This window comes from Anolis carolinensis, chromosome 5 (genome assembly GCF_035594765.1).
Source record: "Anolis carolinensis isolate JA03-04 chromosome 5, rAnoCar3.1.pri, whole genome shotgun sequence".
Lineage (NCBI taxonomy): Eukaryota > Metazoa > Chordata > Lepidosauria > Squamata > Dactyloidae > Anolis > Anolis carolinensis.
This window is the reverse complement of record NC_085845.1, coordinates 126,155,400-126,180,970: the sequence shown is the minus strand read 5'-3', so window position 1 is coordinate 126,180,970 and position 25,571 is coordinate 126,155,400. Positions and strand designations below refer to the sequence as shown.

The window sequence follows — 25,571 nt, the reverse complement described above, 5'->3', positions numbered from 1 at the left end:
CAAATACAACTCTTTCACAATTTTGTCTTATTATCCTTCCCTCATTCTCAAACTCAGTTCGGTACTGTTCCATTATCTGGGCGGAGACCACAATGAGGCGCTAGAGAGAGAAGGATAGTCCATTTTATGGGGGTGGTGGGTGGGTTGAAGGAGTAATGCCTGTTTTCCTGTTATTCCCCCCATCATGCCCCCGTCATGGAAACAACCCTCATTTATGATATGGGAAGGAGGGGAGGGGGGAATAATAGCAAAAACAGGACAAATGATTTTTTCCTTCAACTCACCCCTGTAAAATGGATGATCCTTCTCTCTCTCTAGCACCCCCTTGTGGCCTCCACCCTGATAATGGAACAATACCCTCAGTTCTTTTCACTGTTTTGATCTGATCCTGAACCAAAGCCTGTCAACAGTGATGGACTGGATGAGGGCCAATAAACTGAAACTAAATCCAGACAAGGCAGAGGTACTTCTGGTCAGTCAAAAGGCAGATCAGGGTGTGGGATTACAACCTGTGTTGGATGGGGTTGCACCCCCCCCTGAAGACACAGGTTCTCAGTCTGGGGGTGATCCTGGGCTCATTGCTGAACCTGGAACCCTAGGTGTCAGTGGTGGCCAGGAGTGCCTTCGCACAGCTAAAACTTGTGCGCCAGCTGTTCCTGTACCTTGAGACACCTGACTTGGCCATGGTAGTCCACTCCTTAGTCACATCCCGTTTGGACTACTGCAATGCTCTCTATGTGGGGCTGCCATTGAAGATAGTAGGAAACAACAACTAGTTCAGCTAACAGCAGACAGGTTATTAACTGAAGCCCCATACAGGGAGAGAACCACTCCCATGTTGTGGTAGCTACACTGGCCGCCGGTCCGTTTCCGAGCTAAATACAAAGTGCTGGTTGTTACCTATAAAATCCTAAATGGCTATTTGTCAAATCGCATCTCCCTGTGTAGACCATCTCAAGCATCTCGGTCAATGGAGGAGACCCTGCTCTCAGTCCCACCCCTGTCACAACCATGGCTGGTGGGAATGAGAGAGAGGGCCTTCTCTGTGTTCGCCTCTGGAACTCCCTCCCTAAAGATATAAAAATGGCCCCCACCCTCCTCTCCTTTAAGAAACAATTAAAGACACATCTATGTAATTTAGTGTACAGAGAGGAGGATTAACATAATCGTCACCTCATAGCAGCTATGGTCTAGGAAACTACAACGAATGCCCAACATTTTCTGCAGTTTGGTAATTTAATTCAATCCAGGCATATGCTCTGTTCAATAATGCTTTTACTGACTATAATGTTTACATGTATTGTTCTTCTAATTTGAATTGTTTACTATAATAAGTATGTTGTCGTTATTTTATACTTTTTGATGATAAGTGATGTGGTTGTGGCATTGAATGTTTGCTGTTTTATATGTATGTTAGCTGCCCCGAGTCCCTCTGGGGAGAGAGGGCAGTCTAGAAATAAAGTTATATATTATTATTATTATTATTATTATTATTATTATTATTATTATTATTATTATTACAGTGTTCCCTCACTTATTGCTGGGGTTACATTCCAGGACCACCCGCAATAAGTGAAAATCCACAAAGTAGGGACGCTATATTTATATGCTCATCTCCATTTCTAAGCTGAAGAGCCGGCATTGTCCGTAGACACCTCCAAGGTTATGTGGCCGGCATGACTGCATGGAGCGCCGTTACCTTCCCGCCGGAGCGGTGCCTATTGATCTGCTCACATTGGCATGTTTTCGAACTGCTAGGTTGGCAGGAAATTGCATGCCTATGGTTTAAAAAACATCATGTTCTTGTCCACTTTGCTGGCAAAGTAATGCACTTCAGAATTACTCGGTGAATCCTCTATTTGCTCAGTGACAATACCCCACTATGGAAACAATACGAATTTCACCTTTATGCCTGGTCAGTGTATAATGAAATACTTGGTGTAATGAATGCCTGAATCCTTTAAAAATATGCTATATGTGCTGAGTGTACTTCCACAAAGGGCCACTTTTGAATACATTTGACATTCCTGCTTATTATCATGCTCTCACCTTTTAACGTTTCCTGTACATACTTCTCAATGTAGAATTTACGAAGGTTGTCATTTAGAGGCTGATCATCTATTCCACTTGCCGTGATATAGATATCAACGTCACCGTAATGCTTCTTAACCCAATTAAGGACTTTCCGTAACCCTGATGGGATGACCGCTGAGCGAAACGGAGAAATCAGGTAAGTGAAATCTTGCAGAAATTGAATGTCTTGATCATATTCATACCGACTTCCATTTTTAGACTCATGGATCACAAATCTTGTGGTGAAGTGATTCAGGGCAAAAAAATCAGCAGCCCCTTTTACGAGTTCCTTTTCTTCTTCAGTGAAATGTGGCAAAGAGGAACGGGAGAGACCTTCACTTTTCTTATAGTCAAGATATCCTCTCATAGCTTCTGGATAGTCCCCTGTTTTAAAGAGTGGGTCCGAAAGCCAGGCTATTTCAAACTGAAGGAATCTTTCAGCAGCTTTTTGGTGGGTGTCAAGAAAAGGATTGGCTGGTTCTGCCCAGTCAGAATGCAGTGACAAAGATACTTGACCATGCTGAAATGACCGATATCGTTCGTCATACAGGCGCCATGCCAAAGCGTGTGCTATCAGTACATGGTGCACTGCCCTGTACGTATCATTGCTGCTGCTGTTGTAAACATCGTTGAAACGGTTGGGTTCGTTTATTGTGATCCAGAGTTCAACCAGGTCCCCAAGCTCCTGGAAACACATCCCTGCATAGTCTCTGAAAGCATGGACCGTGGACCGATTCAACCATCCGCCATTTTGAATTAAGGGAGTAGGCAAGCCCAAAGAGCGGTACGTTGGATAATGTAGAGTAACCACAGGTTTCACGTTGAGTTTGAGCATCTCACTAATGACACACCGATAGTAGCGAAGGACTTGATGGTTTATGGATGACAAATTGCCACTGGGCAGAAGCAGTGACCAGTCAAGTGCAAATCTGTAGTGAGTGATTTTCATTTTAGACAAGAGCTCTAGTTGTGTTTTAATGCTGATGAAATCAGTACATTGAGCTGGCCGGGTTTTCAGTTTCACGCCTTTCACCTGGTAGAAAAGTCCATCCCCTGTAACATTCCAGAGATACAGGTTGGGATCGCAGAACTGGGGAGAGGAAGCGACAGATTCTGCCTGTAAAGGAGAATAATAGATTTCCTTTTAGCATCTTCTGACAACTAAAAAGGCACTAATGGTAGCATTTCTTCTTTTAGTTCATGCTATTTCTATTCCCATCAATGGTATACATCTAAAGAGTAAGGCACTTCTCCACTACTATCATTAGGTGTCGCCATTGGATTGTATATCCATTAGTTACTTAACCTTAGTGGAAAGCAAACTCATACAAATAAAAAATGAGGGGAAATTTAGTTGGTGGTTAAGGTAAGGTTTTCCCCTGACATTTAAGTCTGACTATGGGGGTTGGTGCTCATCTCAATTTCTAAGCCGAAGAGCTGGCATGTCCGTAGACACCTCCAAGGTCATGTGGCCAGCATAACTGCATGGAGCGCCGCTACCTTCCCGCCGGAGCGGTACCTATTGATCTACTCACATGGGCATGGTTTCGAACTGCTAGGTTGGCAGGAGCTGGAGATAACAGCAGCCGCTCACACCGCTCCTGGGGTTTGAACCTGGGACCTTTCGGTCTGCAAGTTCAGCAGCTCAGTGCCTTAACACACTTCGCCACCGGGGTTATGAAGATGAAAATTCTAGATCAAACTACAGTAGAGTCTCACTTATCCAAGACTCATTTATCCAAGATTCTGGATTATCCAAGGCATTTTTGTAGTCAATGTTTTCAATATATCATGATATTTTGGTGCTAAATTCGTAAATGCAGTAATTACAACATAACATTACTGCATATTGAACTACTTTTTCTGTCAAATTTGCTGTATAACAAGCTGTTTTGGTGCTTAATTTGTAAAATCATAACCTAATTTGATGTTTAATAGGCTTTTCCTTAATCCCTCCTTATTATCCAAGATATTCACTTATCCAGGGTTCTGCTGTCCCATTTAGCTTGGATCAGTGAGACTCTACTGTACTAGGAAAAGTCAACCAGTTGGGGGTTACCAAATTGCAGCAAGCATCCACCATTTTCTATTCGATTCAGTAAGGTAAGGGATAGCATAGACTATTGCAACACGTTCTATGTGGGGTTGCCTTTGCAAACTCTTTGGAAGTTTCAAATAGTCCAGTGAGAGGCACCCAGGTTAATAACTGGGACGGCATACAGGGAGCATGTTGCGCCAGCTGCACTGGTTGCCAGTTCGCTACCGACCACAATTCAATTACTGGCTTTGGCCTGTAAAGCCCAAATGGCCCCGACCCAGTTTACCTGTCCGAATGCATCGTCCTCTATGAATCATTTCAGAGATTAAGATTTTTCGGGGAGGCCCTGCTTTCAGTCCAATTAATGAGTAGTTCATTCATCTAGATAAATGGCATTCAAACTGGTTTAGAAGAGACTGTATCACTACCAGAAGTTGAATTTTACAATAATTTTACAGCTCTAGATCAGGGGTCCCCAAACTAAGGCCTGTGGGCCTGATGCAGCCCTCCACGGTCATTTACCTGCCCCGTCCTAAACTTTAGACTTTGGGTTGGCCTAAGTCTGAAACAACTTTAAGGCACACAACAACAACAATCCTAATTTTGGGCTATTTCATTGTAGTCTGGCCCGCCAACAGTCTGAGGGACCTTGAACCAGCCCTCCACTTAAAAAGTTTGAGGACCCCTGCTCTAGCTTTAGCTGCTCCGTCGGATGGGATCTGACCAGTATAGTGATAGCTGGGTCTCAGTCATTTAGTCTCTTCTAGCCTACCATTTATATTCCTTCAAATCTATATATATAATAAAAGTCAATGTTTGTATGTGGCAGGCGGTGTATGTATGTATGTATGTATGTATGTATGTGTGTTTGTGGCAGCTTTCTGATTGGCCGCCACTATCACAGGCCACTGTGACCACCAGGAATGACGGATCTGGCCCAAACTTGACACGCTTAACCCCCATTATGCGCTTTATGTCCTGGTGCCATTTCATAGAATCATAGAATCATAGAATAGTAGAGTTGCAAGAGACCACATGGGCCATCTAGTCCAACCCCCTGCTAAGAAGCAGGAAATCGCATTCAAAGCACCCCCGACAGATGGCCATCCAGCCTCTGCTTAAAAGCCTCCAAAGAAGGAGCCTCCACCACGGCCCCGGGGAGAGAGTTCCACTGTCGAACAGCTCTCACAGTGAGGAAGTTCTTCCTGATGTTCAGGTGGAATCTCCTTTCCTGTAGTTTGAAGCCATTGTTCCGTGTCCTAGTCTGCAGGGCAGCAGAAAACAAGCTTGCTCCCTCTTCCCTATGACTTCCCTTCACGTATTTGTACATGGCTATCATGTCTCCTCTCAGCCTTCTCTTCTGCAGGCTAAACATGCCCAGCTCTTTAAGCCGCTCCTCATAGGGCTTGTTCTCCAGACCCTTAATCATTTTAGTCGCCCTCCTCTGGACGCTTTCCAGCTTGTCAACATCTCCCTTCAACTGCGGTGCCCAAAATTGGACACAGTATTCCAGGTGTGGTCTGACCAAGGCAGAATAGAGGGGGAGCATAACTTCCCTGGATCTAGACGCTATTCCCCTATTGATGCAGGCCAGAATCCCATTGGCTTTTTTAGCAGCCGCATCACACTGTTGGCTCATGTTTAACTTGTTGTCCACAAGGACTCCAAGGTCTTTTTCGCACACACTGCTGTCAAGCCAGGCGTCCCCCATTCTGTATCTTTGATTTCCATTTTTTCTGCCGAAGTGAAGTATCTTGCATTTGTCCCTGTTGAACTTCATTTTGTTAGTTTTGGCCCATCTCTCTAGTCTGTCAAGATCGTTTTGAATTCTGCTCCTGTCTTCTGGAGTGTTAGCTATCCCTCCCAGTTTGGTGTCGTCTGCAAACTTGATGATCGTGCCTTCTAACCCTTCGTCTAAGTCGTTAATAAAGATGTTGAACAGAACCGGGCCCAGGACGGAGCCCTGCGGCACTCCACTTGTCACTTTTTTCCATGATGAAGACGACGCATTGGTGAGCACCCTTTGGGTTCGTTCGCTTAGCCAATTACAGATCCACCTAACCGTAGTTTTGTCTAGCCCACATTTTACTAGTTTGTTTGCCAGAAGGTCGTGGGGGACTTTGTCGAAGGCCTTACTGAAATCCAGGTACGCTACATCCACAGCATTCCCTGTATCGACCCAACTCGTAACTCTATCGAAAAAAGAGATCAGATTAGTCTGGCATGACTTGTTTTTGGTAAATCCGTGTTGACTATTAGCAATGACCGCATTTGTTTCTAAGTGTTCGCAGACCACTTCCTTAATGATCTTTTCCAGAATTTTGCCTGGTATTGATGTGAGGCTGACCGGACGGTAATTGTTTGGGTCGTTCTTTTTTCCCTTCTTGAAGATAGGGACCACATTCGCCCTCCTCCAATCTGCTGGGACTTCTCCCGTTCTCCAAGAACTCTCGAAAATAATTGCCAGTGGTTCTGAAATAACTTCTGCTAGTTCCTTCAGTACTCTTGGATGTAGCTGATCTGGCCCTGGGGACTTGAATTCGTTTAGAGAGGCCAAGTGTTCCTGGACAACTTGTTTCCCTATTTGGGGTTGGATTTCCCCCAATCCTTCGTCCATTCCGTGTTGCTGAGGTTGAAGATGGCTTTCTTTTTCTGAGAAGACCGAGGCAAAGAAGGCATTAAGTAGTTCTGCCTTTTCCCTGTCCCCTGTCGCCATCACCCCATCTTCTCCTTGCAATGGCCCTATCGCCTCCTTTTTCTTCCTTTTTCTACCAACGTAAGCAAAAAAGCCTTTTTTGTTGTTTTTTATGTCCCTGGCAAGCCTGAGCTCATTTTGCGCTTTAGCCTTGCGAACCTTTTCCCTACAGGTGTTGGCTATACGTTTGAATTCTTCTTTGGTGATTTCTCCCCTTTTCCACTTCTTGTGCATGTCACTTTTGAGCTTTAGCTCAGTTAGAAGTTCTTTGGACATCCATTCTGGCTTCTTTGCACTTGTCTTATTTTTCTTCTTTGTTGGCACTGTTTGCATTTGCGCCTTGAGTATTTCACTTTTGAAAAACTCCCATCCATCCTTAACTCCCTTGTTTTTTAATATCGGCGTCCATGGAATGCCGCTCAGTAATTCCTTCATTTTTTGGAAGTCAGCTCTCTTAAAGTCCAGAATGCGTGTTTGACTTGTCTTAGTTTCAGCATTCCTTTGTATTGCAAACTGCAGGAGCACATGGTCACTTGCCCCTAAGGATCCAACCACTTCAACTGTATTGATCAGGTCTTCCACATTTGTTAAGATTAGATCAAGAGTTGCTGATCCCCTTGTTGCCTCTTCTACCTTCTGGACCATAAAATTATCTGCAAGGCAAGTGAGGAATTTGTTGGACTTTGTACTCTTGGCTGAGTTTGTTTTCCAGCAGATATCGGGATAATTGAAATCGCCATGACTACTATATCTCTTCTTTGTGCCTGTTTGGTCAGCTGTTGACAGAAGGCTGCATCAAGTCCTTCATCCTGACTCGGAGGTCTGTAGTAGACAGCCACGACAAGATCTTTTTGAGTCCCGGTTCCCTTGATTCTTATCCAGACGCTTTCAAGCTGGTTTCCCGGATTACAGTCTTGCATTTCTTCTGCAACGTAACTGTTTTTGACATATAAAGCTACTCCCCCTCCTCTCCCCTTTGTTCTATTTCTGTGAAAGAGGTTATAGCCCTCAATGGTTAAATTCCAGTGATGGGAGTCATCCCACCAGGTTTCAGTGATGCCTATGACATCGTATGTGTGGTGCTGTGCTAGGAGTTGGAGTTCGTCTTGCTTATTTCCCATGCTCTGAGCATTAGTGTAAAGACATGTAAGCCCCTGTGACCTCCCCTTGAACTGTTTATTTGGGATTATTGTGCTCTCTGTACTTGGTCCTTGCTGTGTTTGTGCAGCCCTCCGTTTAGCCTTTCGGCGGTTCCCTGTGGTCGTGGGTAATATAGTGTTCGCCAGGCTGTTGTTCCCCTCCCCCAGTGGATCTAGTTTAAAGTGCGCCTGATGAGGTTTGTGAGTCTGTGTGCAAAAAGATGTTTTCCTACTTGTGTGAGATGCACCCCATCGCTTGCCAGTAGTCCATCCTCTTGGAAGAGTAGACCATGGTCAAGGAAGCCAAAATGCTCCTCTTGACACCATTTTCTGAGCCAGTTATTGACCTGTATTATTTTTCCGGCCCTTGTAGAGCCGTGTCCTACAACAGGGAGGAGGGATGAAAAGATCACATGTACATTATACAGTTTTAGCTTTGTTCCCAGAGCTCGAAAATCATTTGTGATCTTTTGAAAAGTATGCCTAGCGGTGTCATTGGTACCTACATGAATCAACATAAGGTGGGGAGGGTGATGGGGCTTTAGGAGCCTGCTGAGCCTCTGAGTGATATGGTGTATTTTTGCCCCCGGGAGGCAGCATGTTTCTCGAGCCATCCCATCCGGTCTGGAAATGATGGCTTCCGTTCCTCTAAGGAGGGAGTCACCTACTACCAAGACCTGTTTCCTTTGAGGATTGACAGGGTCCCTTTTGTGCAAGACAGTGTGTATGTCCCCTGAAGAGTGTTCCTGTTGAAGTGAATCATGTAGGTGTAAAGTGTTGTCCTCCTCCTCAACATCCCCAGTACATTCATCAATGACAATCCATTGAGATACATCCGAGAGCCCATTACTCTCCCAAGGATGTTCCTGTTGCTCCTGGTCTATGATTGGGGATGGAGCATTTGCATGATTACATAAGTGTGACTGTGGTGATGCACTGTCCCCGTCAGGGCTATCCCCTGCGCATTGATCCAGGGTGGTCCACTGAGTGGTATCTAAGAAACTGTGGTCCTCCACAAGATGTGTTTCCTGATTGTATGTTAATGATGTAAGAATTTCAAATCTGTTGTGTAAATGCAGCTGAGCAGAGGAGTTCTGCGGAGGCTGCTTGGTCCTGTGTCTCCTTCTATGGGTGACCTCCTTCCAAGCCTGAGGGTTGTCTACCTTTGAGTTGATCTCCCCATAAGGTTCCTGATCATGGTCTTGGTGGTGTTGGTGTGATGCAGGCTGCTGATCTACAGCAGCGTGTTGTGCAGTGTCCAAGAAGAGCTCGAGTGCCTGAATGTCCTTAAGGGTCTTAATACGGTGCTCGAGCTGTTGGATCCTCTGCTCCATCAGAGTCATCTGTTTGCATTTGGAGCAGATGTAGTTGTCTAGTTTTTGTGTGAAAAAGCGGAACATGCCACAGCTGGTGCATGTGATGGGAATGTTTTGCTTTTGTTGCATCTCTTGGTGAGCGTGGTGGCCAAGTGGGATCTTTGTACAGTTAAGTAATATGCACGCACTTTATGTGCAAACTGCAACAAACCACCTCTTTGTGTATTTGTTTATGTTGCTTTGTTTCCTGTATGTACTGCAAAGGATAGTTAGTAAAGGTGCCTTTAAAATCTTAGCCAAATCTTAGCCAAATCCTACCTGAAGCCAGGGAGCAAAAATGTCCTCCTGCTGCCTCTGCTTCTGCGAGAACCAACTGCTCTTTGCGGGACAATGGACCATGGATGATGGGATATGTAGTACTTTCAATCACTATGACTCCCACAGGCCACTGTGATGCCCACCAGTGACAGAACTGGACCAAACTTGGCACACACAACCCCCATGAACCCCTTTCCGTCCTGGGGCAGATTGGGGGAGGATGGACCAAGTAGCTTCACTCACTTCTTGCTCTGGAAGTTGTAGTTCACCTTTATACAGACAGCACTGAACCTAGCCAAGATCGGATCTGGACCAAACTTGGCACACTGCCTCATCATGCCCAACTGAGCATACAGGCAAGGTTTCAGGGTGATTGTCCTTTGGCTCTGGGAGTTGTAGTTCATCCTTATACACACAGCACTGAACCCAGCCAACTTCGGATCTGGACCAAACTTGGCACATTGCCTCATCATGCCCAACTCAGCATACAGGCACGGTTGCAGGGTGATTGTCCTTTGCCTCTGGGAGTTGTAGTTCACCCTTAAACAGACACCACTGAACCCACCGACTTCAGATCTGCACCAAACTTGGCACATTGCCCCTTCATTCCCAACTGACAGGGTTTCTGGGTAATTGTCATTTGGCTCTGAGAGTTGTAGTTCACCCTTATACAGACAGCACTGAACCCAGCCGACTTCGGATCTGGATCAAACTTGCCACACAAGTTTCTCAAAATATCCGGGCACCGCCGGGTCCCCACGCTAGTATTATTATATATAAGAGTGCCTTTACAAATGGCCCAGAAACTTCAGCTAGTCCAAAATCAATGCATGTATTTGCTGTGACTGGGTTTAGATCACATGGCGTCTATGCTTTATCACTGGCACAACTTCACCACCCCTTGAAGTCCTGTCTTAATTGTGAAAGCCTTTAATGGCTTAGGATCAGAATAACCACAGCAACAACAATTTGGACTTCTCAGTCAGAATGCTCTATGAGTGTCTCACCAAACTATAAAGCCTAGAATCTCACAAGCTATAACTATGACAGCCAAAGAGGTACCAAAGTGCTATAACTGTGCAGTGTGGAAAGCAGACTGCTAGAACCTTTGCTTGTTGGGATTAAAATATTTGCCACTGTTTGGCCTTGGCTAATAGATACATGCTTCCTCAAGTCCAGTCCCCACCCACAACCTCTCCAGAACATATAAGGAATGCGAAGACAGTTAAAGGACTGAGGATTTTGTACGTACATTTATATCTCTCTCACTGGATCCTAAAAATAATGTTCGTATTACCATCTTACACTGGTCATGCGGAAAGATCAGGCAGAATGGTTTTAAACAAGTAAATAAATACAGTGAGTGGGAAGAGAGATTGTTTCTCTCAAGAACACTGCAACAATAAAGACTGGAGGCACTCTTCCTCAAATGAGTAAATACGTTTCCCATTACTGGATCAACAGCATCAGAGATATGTGCATGTAATTTCTGCTAGACTTCCTGTGCTTTAAATGCTCCTTATCTTTTTGGTAACTGTATCCTTAATTTACATTTTAGAATTCTGAATTTAGTTTTAAAACTAATCCAATTGTTTCTCTATCTAATTGCTCTCTGCTGACCTAACAAGGTTTTCAATTAAAACTAATAAACTGAATTCTGCATATTCCTAAACTTTCTATTAATGCAGACTGAAATCATGATCGCTATGATACATATCAGAGTTTTATTTAGCGACCAGCCAATGCAGAGATGAATGATACTTCACTTGCTTAGTGCTTGCTTAGACAAAAACTGTTACAGTGCAATGTGGGATAAATCATCTTAGTGGCTTAGATCCATACTGGTTCTAAAGTTATCAAAATGTATGTCTATGTAGGTGTATATGCTGATTTAAGCTAGTTTTATCTTCCTTGGCTGTATATCCCAATAAAAAACTGGGCGGAATAACCTGAGTTTATATACTATAACCTTAGCCCCCAGTGTTTTCTCTTCACCACAAAAACCTATCTGATAAAGGAAGTTTGGGCAACTGTGTTCTTCTAGTTTTCCTTCCAATGTTATTGGAGAAGAAGAGCTTTGCCATTTTTATGGCAATTTCAACAACAGGCGGGAACCTTTTTTATTCACTAAGCACTATACAGTAGTTCCCCATAGCCACAGGTGATACGTTCCAGAACGCACCATGGAAACTGGAGACTGGATAATAGCAAACCCTGATGAAAGGAATTTCTACCAGAAATTATCATAGAGTCAGAGTGGAGGATGTAGAAACTTTCTAAGGTGGCACCTTTTCTAGACTATGCTGGGTCTTCCACGGCAACTTTATGGAAACTTCTGTTGAAAACATAGATTTTATTTGGAAGTATACCATAGAATTGCCTAGCGAACCTACAAAATTTCTTAGGACATATTTTATTGGATGCAGGTAGGTGAAACCATGGGTACTGGTCCCATGGGTATGGAAAGTTGTTCTGTACTTTATAGTCCAGGTTATCTAGTAATATATTTGTTACCTTTAATCATTTTAAATACTACTTTTTACAGGTACAGTAGAGGTACAGTAGAGTCTCACTTATCCAAGCTAACCGGGCTGACAGAAGCTTGGATAAGCGAATATCTTGGATAATAAGGAGGGATTAAGGAAAAGCCTATTAAACATCAAATTAGGTTATGATTTTACAAATTAAGCACCAAAACATCATATTATACAACAAATTTGACAGAAAAAGTAGTTCAATACGCAGTAATGTTATGTTGTAATTATTGTATTTACGAATTTAGCACCAAAATATCACGATATATTGAAAACATTGACTACAAAAATGGCTTGGATTATCCAGAGGCTTGGATAAGCGAGTCTTGGATAAGTGAGACTCTACTGTATATATAATCTATGGACTGACCAGAGAATATCTATTATAAGATAAAGGTAAAGGATTCCCCTCACGTTAAGTCCAGTCGTGACCGATTCTGGGGGTTGGTGCTCATCTCCATTTCTAAGCCGAAGAGCCCATAGACATCTCCAGGTCATGTGGCCAGCATGACTGCATGGAGCGCTGCGCTGTTACCTTCTCTCCGGAGCGGTACCTATTGATCTACTGACATTTGTATGTTTTCGAACTGTTAGGTTGGCAGGAGAATATCTATTATAGAGCAACTATAAAAATAGTGAGCCATTTAGCTAGTTACCTAACTACCTAAGGACCTCATCACGCTGAGGTCAAACTTGTTGATGATAGTTGGGGGATTTGCCATGGATTATGGCAAATCCAGCATAGGGCATTGGGAACCAGTCGTTCTGCACCCCGTATCACCCATATCATCCTATCTCATCCCATGGGGGGAAAGTGCCTTGCAGCGTTTTAATTTTTGTATACTTTTTCTCATGTTTGAATTGTTTTGTTTTATAGTATACTTGTTGCTGGCCCTCGTGGCAGAATGTAAGCCGCTCTGAGTCCCCTCGGGGAGAAGGGCGGGGTATAAATGCATGTAATAAATAAATAAATAAATAAAGTGTCACCGCCCAGCTTCTCCCGTTCTTCTCTATGGATCACGGAAAGCCTCTGTTGTTCTCTGGTGCTTCTTATGAAAATTTCACCTCACTTCAGGCACGGAATCCTGCCAGAAATAGAGCTATGTTGTGTGATGGAAACCAGTGGGTTCCGTGAAACATACAACAGTTTCACCCCACTTCAGGCACGGAGCCCTGCCATAAGTAGATTTACGTTGTGTGATGGGAACCAGAGGGCTCCGTGCCTGAAGTGAGGTGAAACTGTCGTATGTTTCACCACACTTCAGGCACGGAGCCCCGCCATAAGTAGATCTACATTGTGTGATGGAAACCAGAGGGTTCCGTGCCTGAAGTGAAGTGAAACTGTCATATGTTTCATCCCACTTCAGGCACAGAGCCCCGCCATAAGTAGATCCATGTTGTGGGATGGGAACCAGTGGGCTCCATGTCTGAAATGAGGTGAAACTGTCATATGTTTCACCCCACTTCAGGCATGGAGCCCTGCCATAAGTAGATTTACGTTGTGTGATGGGAACCAGTGGGTTCCGTGCCTGAAGTGGGGTGAAACTGTTGTATGTTTCACCGCACTTCAGGCACGGAGCCCCGCCATAAGTAGATCTACGTTGTGTGATGGAAACCAGAGGGCTCCGTGCCTGAAGTGAAGTGAAACTGTCATATGTTTCATCCCACTTCAGGCACAGAGCCCCGCCATAAGTAGATTTACATTGGGTAATGGGAACCAGTGGGTTCCATGCCTGAAATGGGGTGAAACTGTTGTAGGATGGGCAATTCTGCTCATGTGATGCCATCATAAATCTCAGTAAGGCACCAAAGATTCAGTGTCCAACTTATCTCTAATATAGTACACAGAGGATTTGGTAATACTGAATGTGTAATATTTGACATGTGAAATGACTGTACAAAAGCAAAATGTAATGGTTAGTTCATTAGAGTCTGCAAATACAAATTCTGGTGCTTACCTTAATAACTGATTCTGTCACGCCCCAGGAGAAGTCACAGGGAAACTGACTGTGCAAAGCTGAGGTCGATTCCTTCAAAGGAAAGCCATTTGCCTGTATTATTTGCTTGTAATAAAGTGCAGATGTCTTGGGAATCCGTTCTTTTTCTTTACTATTGAAATCAACATAAAATAATCCTCGTCTGTTGCCTATGCCTTGTTGCCACTCATATCCATCGAGGAGAGACCAAGCCGTGTAACCAAATACATCAATCTGATCGTATTTGATAACTACACAGGGGACATAAACACATGAAAAGATCGTATTAGCAAATTGAAATTCTATGAAGCATTTTGAATTTGCACAAGGAGATTGTTTTAAAACAGTTTAATTTGAGAGGCTTTTTTTTAACTTCCCCAGAAAATTCATCAATTTAGGTTAGTCATACAGAACAGATGTTGATAAGAGGCATATAATATAGTGTGCACATTAGTCCATCCTCAAATACTAATTCAGATGTGTTCCCTTTGTGAATTTTTCCTTTAGTTCCCAAATTTCTAGCATTGCAGTTGAACAATGCCATACAAAGAAAAAGATATGGTAAAATCTTGCAAATCTTCACCACTTACTAAAGCATTGCACATGAACAAGGAACACTCTCGGTGCATGTACACTTGTATGTTGCTGAACTCTCTTTGCTGCATCTACAGCATTTGCAGCTGTGTGTTAAATTCATTCTCAGCTTTGGCTCATGTGCTGACCCCTTTAACAGGGAAAAACAAACACAGCCTTTTGAAAAAGTCATATTTGCAGAAATGTCAAGCAGATCATTTTCCCTCGTTTTTGAAGAACAATCACAGCTCATTACATTTTCTCAACAGTTCAGAGTATGCTAGTGGGATGTCTTATACAACATTAATTTACTTCCTTAGTTTACACAATTATTTTGTGTGTGGAAAATTCTGTATTTTAAATTGATTTGTTTTTCTGTACGTTTCATAACACAAAAAAGTGTTAATTGGGGACATGATTTTCTTTTGACATTATCTATGACAGCTTATCATCACAGAAACATCTTTCATAGTGACCAGTGTCCAAACCATTCTGCTCTTCCAATTGTTTTCTCTTTCAAATACCATGAGACTTGTCTTGCTATACAGCAGTGTTTCTCAACCTCGGGGTCAGGACCCCTAGGGGGGTCACGAGGAGGGTTTCAGAGGGTCACCAAAGACCATCAGAAAACATATATTTCTGATGGTCTTAGGAACCCAAATCCCTCCAGTATTTTCTATTGGTCATGGGGGCTCTGTGTGGGAAGTTTGGCCCAATTCTATCAAGGGGTTCAAGGGGCTCTTTGATTGTAGATTAACTATAAATCCCAGCAACTACAATGCCCAGATGTCAAGTTCTATTTTCTTCAAACTCAACCAGTGTTCAAATTTCAGCATATTGAATATTTATGCCAAGTATGGTCCAGATCCATCATTGTTTGGAGTCCATAGTGCTCTCTGGATTTAAGTGAACTACAATTCCAAAACTCAAGGACAATGCACACCAAACCCTTCCACTATTTTTTGTTGGTCATGGGAGTTCTGTGTGCCAAGTTTGGTTCAATCCCATCATTTTTGGTTCAATCCCATCATTACGCCCCCAGATGGCGTAGTGGACTAAGTGACTTGAAGGTTGGGTTGCTGACCTGAAAGCTGCCAGGTTCGAATCCCACCTGGGGAGAGTGTGGATGAGCTCCCTCTATCAGCTCCAGCTCCATACAGGGACATGAGAGAAGCCTCCCACAAGGATGGTAAAAAACATCAAAACATCCGGGCGTCCCCTGGGCAACGTCCTTGCAGACAGCCAATTCTCTCACTCCAGAAGCAACTCCGGTTGCTCCTGACACGAAAAAAAAAATCCCATCATTGGTGGAGTTCAGAATGCTCTTTGATTGCAGGTGAACTATAAATCCCAGCAATTAAAACTCTCAAATGACAAAATCATTCCCCTTCCAACACCAACAGTATTCAAATTTGGGCGTATCGGATATGTGTGCCAAATTGGGTCCAGTGAATGAAAATACATCCTGCATATCAGATATTTACATTACGATTTATAATAGTAGCAAAATTACAGGGTTGTATGTCTTTCGGGCTGTGTGGCCATGTTCCAGAAGTATTCTCTCCTGACGTTTCGCCCACATCTATGGCAGGCATCCTCAGAGGTTGTGAGGATGCCTGCCATAGATGTGGGCGATACGTCAGGAGAGAATACTTCTGGAACATAGCCACACAGCCTGAAAGACATACAACAACCCTGTGATCCCGGCCATGAAAGCCCTCGACAACACAGCAAAATTACAGTTATGAAGTACTGTAGCAGCAAAAATAATTTTATGGTTGGGGGTCACCACAATACGAGGAATTGTATTAAGGGGTTGGGGCATTAGGAAGGTTGAGAACCACTGCTATACAGTCTCTTCCCCCCACCCACCACAATAGCTTTTTTTACAATTAAAAATAGGCTGAAGAAGTATTGACAAAACATGAAAGGGCAACAAACTGAAAATAACATTATCTGGTCCTCCCACAAGATTCTGTGAACGAGAGTAAAACTGCATAATAAAAGCCTCACATGGGTACATTCTTATGACTTTCCACACAGTCTAGTCTAAATCCTGTCTTTTCAATAATTTAGTGGGCTCTCTTTTAAATACCCAATACTGACCTTGTAAGACCTTGTTGACAAAATTCTTCATTAAGTAGATGATGGTGGTATCTTCTATTCTTACGTGGCCATTGGTGAACCATCCGTTTTCTGTAATTAGGATTCTGGGATTGTTATATTCCAATTTAATCCATTTCAGTACTCCCCTCAGGTTGAGTGAAAATGTTTGCCCCATTCTGGGGAGTTTATTTAGGGGTGTAAAATTATTTGGGCCAAATGAAAATGCAAAGAAGTCAGCAGTCCCTTTGATTTGGCTTTTCTCTGTGTTAGTGAAATTTGGCAAGATAAAGGCAAGTTCATTCTTCAGCTCTTCCGGATAATCTCCATCCCCATGAATTGGTTTTGCAAACCACCCAAGCACTTTCTGCATGGACTGCTGGCACTTTGTAATGTCAGAACTGTCCTTGAATTTGGTAGGTTCAATCCAGTGGGATCCCAGTGTTATTGACAAAAATCCATTCTGATGTGATCGGAAATGTTTGTCGTAAGTATGCCAAACTCTTGAATGTGCCTAAGGAGGAAGAAAGAAAGACACAAATATAATTAATTAGACTAATAAGATTTAGTGTTTAAAATTACATGCCACAGATAACTTTTAATACAGTGGTTCTCAACCTGTGGGTCCCCAGATGTTTTGGCCTTCAACTCCCAGAAATCCTAACAGTTGATAAACCGGCTGATATTTCTGCGAGTTGTAGGCCAAAACACCTGGGGATCCACAGGTTGAGAAACACTGCTTTAATAATATATAATTAGTCTGGGTGTAGTTCCAGGTCTCCCCAATACTTTGTTTACATCAGGGCTTTATTTAACTTTTTCCACTTGTGAGCCTGAGAAATTTTTACACGACAGTAGATATAGTCAGCATATAAAATATGTATGCAAATCAAACTTTTCCTGATTCTAAATCAGCATTTGTAAGGTTTGCTAAACACACTGATTTTTCTTTTTATGAAGTACAGCTGAAGCATTTTCTGTCAAGTCCACTGTAAATATTACATGATGTTGCTAATTCTTCTTCTTCATTCACTCAGTCGTCTCCGACTCTTCATGACCTTATGGACCAGTCCACGCCAGAGCTCCCTGTCGGCTGTTACCGTCCCCAGTTCCTTCAAGTCCATCCATCTCGCCCTTGGTTGGCCTCTCTTCCTTTTTCCTTCCATTTTCTCCAGCATCATGATCTTTTCCAAGCTTTCCTGTCTTCTCATGATGTGGCCAAAATACTTCATCTTTGCCTCTAATATCCTTTCCTCCAATGAGCAACAGTGAGTACAAAGGTAGCCCAACATTTTTTCAGGTAAAAAAAAACCTTGGTTTACTCAGGAATTTTAACTGGTTAACCAAAAACCCATGCCAAATATATGAGAAGCAAAAATTAGAATCCCTCCAGAACTGCAAGCACTATCTCAATCAAATTTTGATTAGTCATACTATCATTATCTACCAGGGGCGGTTCAACCGTGAGGCCAACTAAGCAGTTGCCTGTGGTGCCATCCTGTAGGGGGCGCCGTTGACCTTTTAACCTGCTATTGTGAAGGACCTTGGTTGCTCAGTGCATTCATCTGCAAATAAATCTCTCCTTTCCTTTTTAGCCTCATTCCATTCTATGTCTCCATTTTTTTTCGTTTTCCATTCTTTCTGTGTTGTCTCTTCTACTGCTTTGACATGACCTTCCCCTTTCCCTTTCTAATATGCCTCACATTTTCTCCATTCCTAATACCTGAGCCAGCTAAACTTCTTCATTTACTGAATGTGACAGATGAAGAGGCATTCTCCCTAACACATTATAATGATGTCTAACAACCTACTGCCGCATTATCTAAGGGATCTAGTGGGTTAATCAAAATACTAACCAACCCCCATGTCCACAGTTTCTGCATCCATGGATACCACCATCCATGGCTTGAAAGTATTTTTTTTAATCCAAAAAGCAAACCTTGTTGGAAATAGCAACCTTCCTCAAGCCTCCACTAGTAATTTGTTTGTATATGATTCTGTTTGCTTACTGTATTGTATATGTATGCTTTGATATGCAGCTTTCCCTTTACTCTATGTTTTTTGAGGCTGTGGGAGGGGCTGCAGACCACATGATCAGATCCGGGACTACTGAGACCTGAGACTCCATTTTAGAACACAGAAATACTTTAGAATTCAGGAGCACAGACTCTATCAAACGCAGTGTAGACTTGGGACTCTTAAGAGCAAACTCATTTTGCTCTTGATTATAAGAAAGATGCCCTGAGTTATCTGCACAGAGAAACTACTTCAAATCCTATCTGTAACTGGATTGACAAGTTATGTACCTATATGCTAAATACATGAAAGTTGTGAGTAAACCAGTTATGTTACTTTTAACAAAGTCTACTTTATTTTTGTCTCTTGAGAGCATGATATAGAAACAAGATGTTTTATGGGAGAGTAGATGGTTTGGGGCACTGAAAAAGAATACTTCTGAAACTGCTAATTTTGTGCATTAGCATAATCTCTGTTCCTAACAAATCAGAATCAACCAGGTTATCAGTCTAACAACTGGAAACGAAATTGCCTTGCATAAATACAGTAGAGTCTCACTTATCCAACATTCGCTTATCCAACATTGTGGATTATCCAACACAGTCTGCCTTTTAGTAGACAATGTTTTTGTAGTCAATGTTTTCAATTCATTGTGATATTTTGGTGCTAAATTCGTAAATACAGTAATTACTACATAACATTACTGCGTATTGAACTACTTTTTCTGTCAAATTTGTTGTATAACATGATGTTTTGGTGCTTAATTTGTAAAATCATAACCTAATTTGATGTTTAATAGGCTTTTCCTTAATCCCTCCTTATTATCCAACATATTCGCTTATCCAATGTTCTGCCGACCTGTTTATGTTGGATAAGTGAGACTCTACTGTACTTATGGATATATACCACTGAAGAGAAGATTTTACTCAAATGGGTTTTTGGCTCCTCTCTGGAAGATCATACTTCTACAAAAGGATTATGATTTTCAAATGGTTGCGAATGGTATTATTCTCCAAATGTTATTGTGATTCTGGTTTTCCAAAAGGCTATGATCTCCAAAAAGCTATGCCTTTCCAAATATATATATATATATATATATATATATATATATATATATATGCCACTTTATATAAGACACATCTCTGTATATAATGGGACTTGAGCATCCATAGATATTGGTATCTATCAGGGATCCTGGAATCAAATCCTGGAATCAAATACCAAAATAACTCGTTAATTCCAAACCTGGGTTTTCCATTTTACCCAAATACATTATTTGAATAAGCTATCTCTGGCATCAAACACTGTGATCTCTGGAAAAACAAAGGTATATAAAAAGTGAAACAATATTGGTAATGGGATGAAGAGCATTTTGTTTATAAGGTCTTGAGTAAAGGCTCTGCTTTAAATATGTTTGACTTATGTGAGGCAATATGACCTCTCCCCCTTAGATAAAGACGCTTGTCAGATCACCTGGAGGTTACCTTGCCTCCAAGCCCTGTGTCTTTGCTTTGGGATGAAGTAGATATCTCTTTAAATACAGCAAAAACGCTGGCAGACATTGGGAAATCTTGTGCGTCAAATCACCAATGACTTTGCATAGCAACTCTGATTAGATGTAATTTCACTGTTAACAGCGTAGCATGTCTTATTTCCGAAGCAAGACATTCATCTAGCTCTAATGGAATAACATAGGCTGGATCTACACTGCTATATAATTCAATTTGGAACTGCATTATATGGCAATGTAGATCCATACATAGGGTGACAACCTTGGGAAATACTTTGGAACGATAAAGTGATCTGATATCAGCTGTTTTATGATTTTCCAATGCCATAATCCAGGTGAGAACATTTGTTCAAGGTCTAGACACTAATGTTAACCTTTGAAACGGAGGGAAAGAGAAGATGTTAGCATCAGCCAGATACTGATGAATCATATCAACCTGACTTCCAGGACTGGGGGGAAAAACTATTCTGAACTCTTTGGTGGAAAAGGTGGGTAAAGTTGTGATCTATACAAATATAATAAAATAACTAAAAATCAGAACTGATGATATAGTGGGAAGAAAAGGGCAATATCTTCTGAGAACATCCTGTTACAATCTGGAGTTTATCTCTCACAATGAACACTGAGTCATGTTCCCACTAATGGACTACAGAACCAATTATTAACTGCTCACAATATAAGGATCACATAGATCTTAATACATGAACAATTTTTTAAAACAGGCCTTGACTACTAAATTGTCTCCTTCACCTCCAGTTACTGCTTAATACTTAATCCATGTTACACCTTGAAGATCAAGGCTAAACTTTAAGGTTAAAAAGATAATAGAGGTACAATCAATAGTGGGTGATATTCCTCCTACATACACTTGTGCACATTTTCTTCTTGTTATGGAAATGAATGTACAATGTTAAATTGGTTACTATAAAGCCATAGGGAATGTAGAAAGGTAGGTAAAGGTTTTCCCATGACATTAAGTCCAGTCGTGTCCGACTCTGCGGGTTGGTGTTCATCTCCATTTCTAATTCGAAGAGCTGACATTGTCTGTAGACACTTTTAAGATCATGTGGCCGGCATGATTGCATGGAGCGCTGTTGCCTTCCAGCCAGAGCGGTACCAATTAATTTACTCTCATTTGCATGTTTTCAAACTACGAAATTGGCAGAAGCTGGGGCTCACAGCAGGAGCTCACCTCCCTCCCAGGATTCGAACTGCTGACCTTTTAGCCAGCAAATTCAGCAGCTCAGTGGTTTAACCCACTGCACAATCAGGGGCTCCATAGGGAATGTACTCCTGAACAAATTTTCATTTCTAAAGTATGAGGGTTGGATGAAAAGTAATGCCTCCACCTTCGTTACTTGGGTTTGGATGAAAATATTTTAATAAATCAAACGCAGAAATAATCCTTAACATGTGCTCTTTAACTGCCAATATTCACTTTTCCACATAATCACCAGACAATTGTTTACATTTCTGCCAATGATGAACAAATTTTCTGAAGCCGTCATAGAAGAAGTCAACACTCTGTTTCTGCAACCAGCATCTCACAGTACCCATCATGCACAGATCTTCCAATAACCAAGCCAAGTAATAATGTGACCCACACAATAATGTGAAATGCTGATTATGCTTGAAATTTCTTTCTGAGTGATACGACAATTGTCCTGAATCAATCTGTCAACCTTTTGCTTGTGAAACTCGGTAGTTGCTGTCACAGGACGTCCAACTCTTTGTTTGTCACACAAGTCAGATGTTCCCACCTCAACATCGCCCAATGACGCACAGTACTAATATCAACATAATCACCATAAACAGCTTGCATTCTCTGATCAGTCTCCTTTGGGGTGACACCTTCTGCTGTCAAGACTTCAATGACTGCGTGTTGCTTAAGTCGCATTGACCGACCATCTGCGCAGGGTTCCATACTTTGCACTTTAACAACACAACCATTCAATGCTAAGGCTTCCTGCCAAATGGAACTGTAGAGGAGAGTCTACTGAACAAACCAGTACCTGCCGCATACCAGTACTGCCATCTGTTGAGGAATTACGAAGGTGGAAGCATTACTTTTCATTCAACCCTCGTATTACCAATATTGAGCAAAAGTTCATATTTACAAATCTTTCTTCAATCCTGGATGATGGCATTAATGTTGCAAGAAATTTCCAAAATAACCCTTCTTAATTTAAATCTCTGCACTGCATTACATTATATCTATTTCAACATGGATAAACTTTACACATAAAAAAACCAATGTGGTGGAACAATGTGAGTGTTGAATGAGGAGTCAAAAGTAAACCTTCTCTAGACAAATTCTTCCAAGAAAAAACATGATAGGTTTGCCACAAGTCAAAAACAACTTTTTTGTGTGTCAGGAGCAACTTGAGAAACTGCAAGTCGCTTCTGGTGTGAGAGAATTGGTGTCTGAAAGGACATTGTCCAAGGGATGCCAGAATGTTTTAATGTTTTTACCATCCTTGTGGGAGGCTTCTCTTATGTCCCCACATGGAGCTAAAGCTGATAGAGGGAGCTCATCCGCGCTCTCCTCGGTTGGATTTGAACCAGCAACCTTCAGGTCAGCAACCCAACCTTCAAGTCATCAGTCCTGCCAGCACAAGGGTTTAACCCACTGCACCACTGGGGGCTCCTTGAAGGCACATAAGAAAAAAAAACCCCACAAATATTATGTTAAGTAGTAGAAAAATATGGTAGAAGGGAATGTGATTTGCCCATACGCTTAAAGACATAACATGACAGAAATACAGTTCTATATATCACAATCATAAGTGAATTCCAGTGAGTTCAAAGGAACCAGAACTTTGAATATACTGTACCTTTTTAAAATGTAACTAATTACATTATTAAATCATCTCATCATCTAAGAGGCCGTTTACAGTATATGAGGAAAAATCACTCTGTCTTCCTTATGCCTCCAAGAGACCTTTGTAACTCATGGAAGAGAAATCAACAATACATTTCAACTGGACTATAAATATAAGTAATTTACGTAATTTAATAAAAGAAATTATTGTACCATTTGTAATGACCTATCCTACCATTAGGCTAATGAAGGGTAGCTTAGGGCAAAAAGTAGCCAAAATTATTTAATATTTATTTATTAGTATTTTATTTTAATAAATATACACATGAAATATATTTTTCACTGAGTGTATGCTTGTGGAAAAGGTGCTCATGGGATTTCTTTGGTTATGGTATTCAAATAATTTATCTGAAATGATGTACAGTAGAGTCTCACTTATCCAACACAAACGGGCCGGCAGAATGTTGGATAAGCGAATATGTTGGATAATAAGGTGGGATTAAGGAAAAGCCTATTAAACATCAAATTAGGTTATGATTTTACAAATTAAGCACCAAAACATCATGTTATTAAACAATTTTGACAGAAAAAATAGTTCAATATGCAGTAATGTAATGTTGTAATTACTGTATTTACGAATTTAGCACCAAAATATCACGATATATTGAAAACATTGACTACAAATATGCGTTGGATAATCCAGAACGTTGGATAAGCGAGTGTTGGATAAGTGAGACTCTACTGTACCATGACTTTGTGGAGAGGCCTTAAATTTCCTGCTGTGCCTCAGACTGCAAAATGGATTTGGTCAGTGTTGCCACCTACACTGTAGAATTAATGCAGTTTGACACTGTTTTAATTGTCATGACTCAATGCTATGGACTCCTCGGAGTTCTAGTTTTCCAAGGTTTTTAGCCTTCTCTGCCAAACAAATGTCTCAGTAAATTACAACTAAATTTCACAGCGCTGAGCATGCCAACTAAAGTGATGTTAAACTGCATTAATTCTACAGTGTGGGCTCATCTATATACTATACTTAAGGGAATGTACACATATTGTACATAATGTTATTGTTTGTCTGAAATTATATTATATTCTGGGTTGCTGTGAGTTTTCTGGGCTGTATCGCCATGTTTCAGAAGCATTCTTTCCTGAACATGGCCATACAGCCCAGAAAACTCACAGCAACCCAGTGATTCCAGTCATGAAAGCCTTCGACAATATACTATATTCTGTTTCTCAGTTCCATTTATCCATTCAGTTCTGTTATTGCCTATTTACATATATATTTTATATATTTAAAAATTAATAAGCCTCAGAAAATAATCATTTTTAAATCTTCTAAATATGTCTTCAATATGACTTTCAACTTGAAATACTGAAGACAGGAACTCAGGCTAGATTAATACTGCATGAAAAATATGAAATCTTTGCATTTTATCACATTTCCAAATACTTGATGAATACGCTTTGACTTGAAAATTGCCATTGTTAGTGGAAGATTCCAACAGCTGCTTAGGACGGACTGCAGATAACATCTTGGCATAGGCAAACGATTGTCTTGAATTACTTTCCCTATTGTGCAAGAGAAACTAGAAGATCAAGTGATATTGTTTTAGTTAACCAAAGTCTGTCTTTCAACCTGATTACGCCAAACACCTATTCAAAACAATGCCTTTGCAAGTACCAAAGGTCAGCAAGCTACCATGGATTAGACAGCCAACTTTTAGTAACTTTAGTAGTTACTAGATAACTCAGATTTTATCAGTATTCTACCATAGTAAGCAAGGGCTCCTAGAATATACCGTCAATCTCATCTTCACATGTAGCTGTGTTGTGCTTTTAACACGAGATAAGTATGATTCTCCAATGCTTTGGCACTATTGGATTCCACCAGCATGGCCCACTGTGTGTCCGGTCCATCTGATATTTTTGGAATAGCTGGCATAGTCAATATGAAGGGAGGGCCACAACTGCTCAGACTTTCTTTATATCAGTGGTTCCCAACCTTTTTTTGACCAGAGACCACTCTCCAACATTAGTACCAAAAGGGTTACGAATCAGTTTTTGGTCAACTTTAGATTCGGTTTAGTTATTTGGGGTGCTGATTTAGAAAATTGTATTGGATAGACCACATCAGCTCTAGTTTCTGATACAGAACATATGCCATCCAGTAGTCGCCATCTACTCGGCCACAGAAAACCATATTTAATAATCTAGAGAGGATATGGTCTATCCAATGCAATTTTCTGAATCATCACCCCAAATAACCCCAGGAACAGGCCTAAAAACGAAGACATCAAGACACTCCCACTTCCAGGCACCACATGGAATGGATCCACTCAAGGCGAGGGAGGAGGAGAAGCAGCAGTCAGGAGGCTTGCTGTTGCACCTTTTGTGGGTAGTCAACTTCTCCTCTCCCAACACCCCCATTGCCTTGGCACTGTAAGAAAGTTTCG

At 41.6% G+C, this 25,571-nt stretch overlaps 1 protein-coding gene across 1 annotated transcript in view; it reads right to left on the bottom strand.

Moving 5' to 3' along the window:
- klb (klotho beta) overlaps window positions 1–25,571 on the bottom strand; it is a 43,151-nt gene that overhangs the window by 3,223 nt on the left and 14,357 nt on the right. The window contains exons 2-4 of the mRNA XM_062982231.1: window positions 16,769–17,279; window positions 14,072–14,340; window positions 2,050–3,190 (exon numbers count right to left, since the gene is read on the bottom strand). Coding sequence (XP_062838301.1) covers window positions 2,050–3,190; window positions 14,072–14,340; window positions 16,769–17,279 — 1,921 coding nt within the window. The remainder of the gene's footprint in view (window positions 1–2,049; window positions 3,191–14,071; window positions 14,341–16,768; window positions 17,280–25,571) is intronic.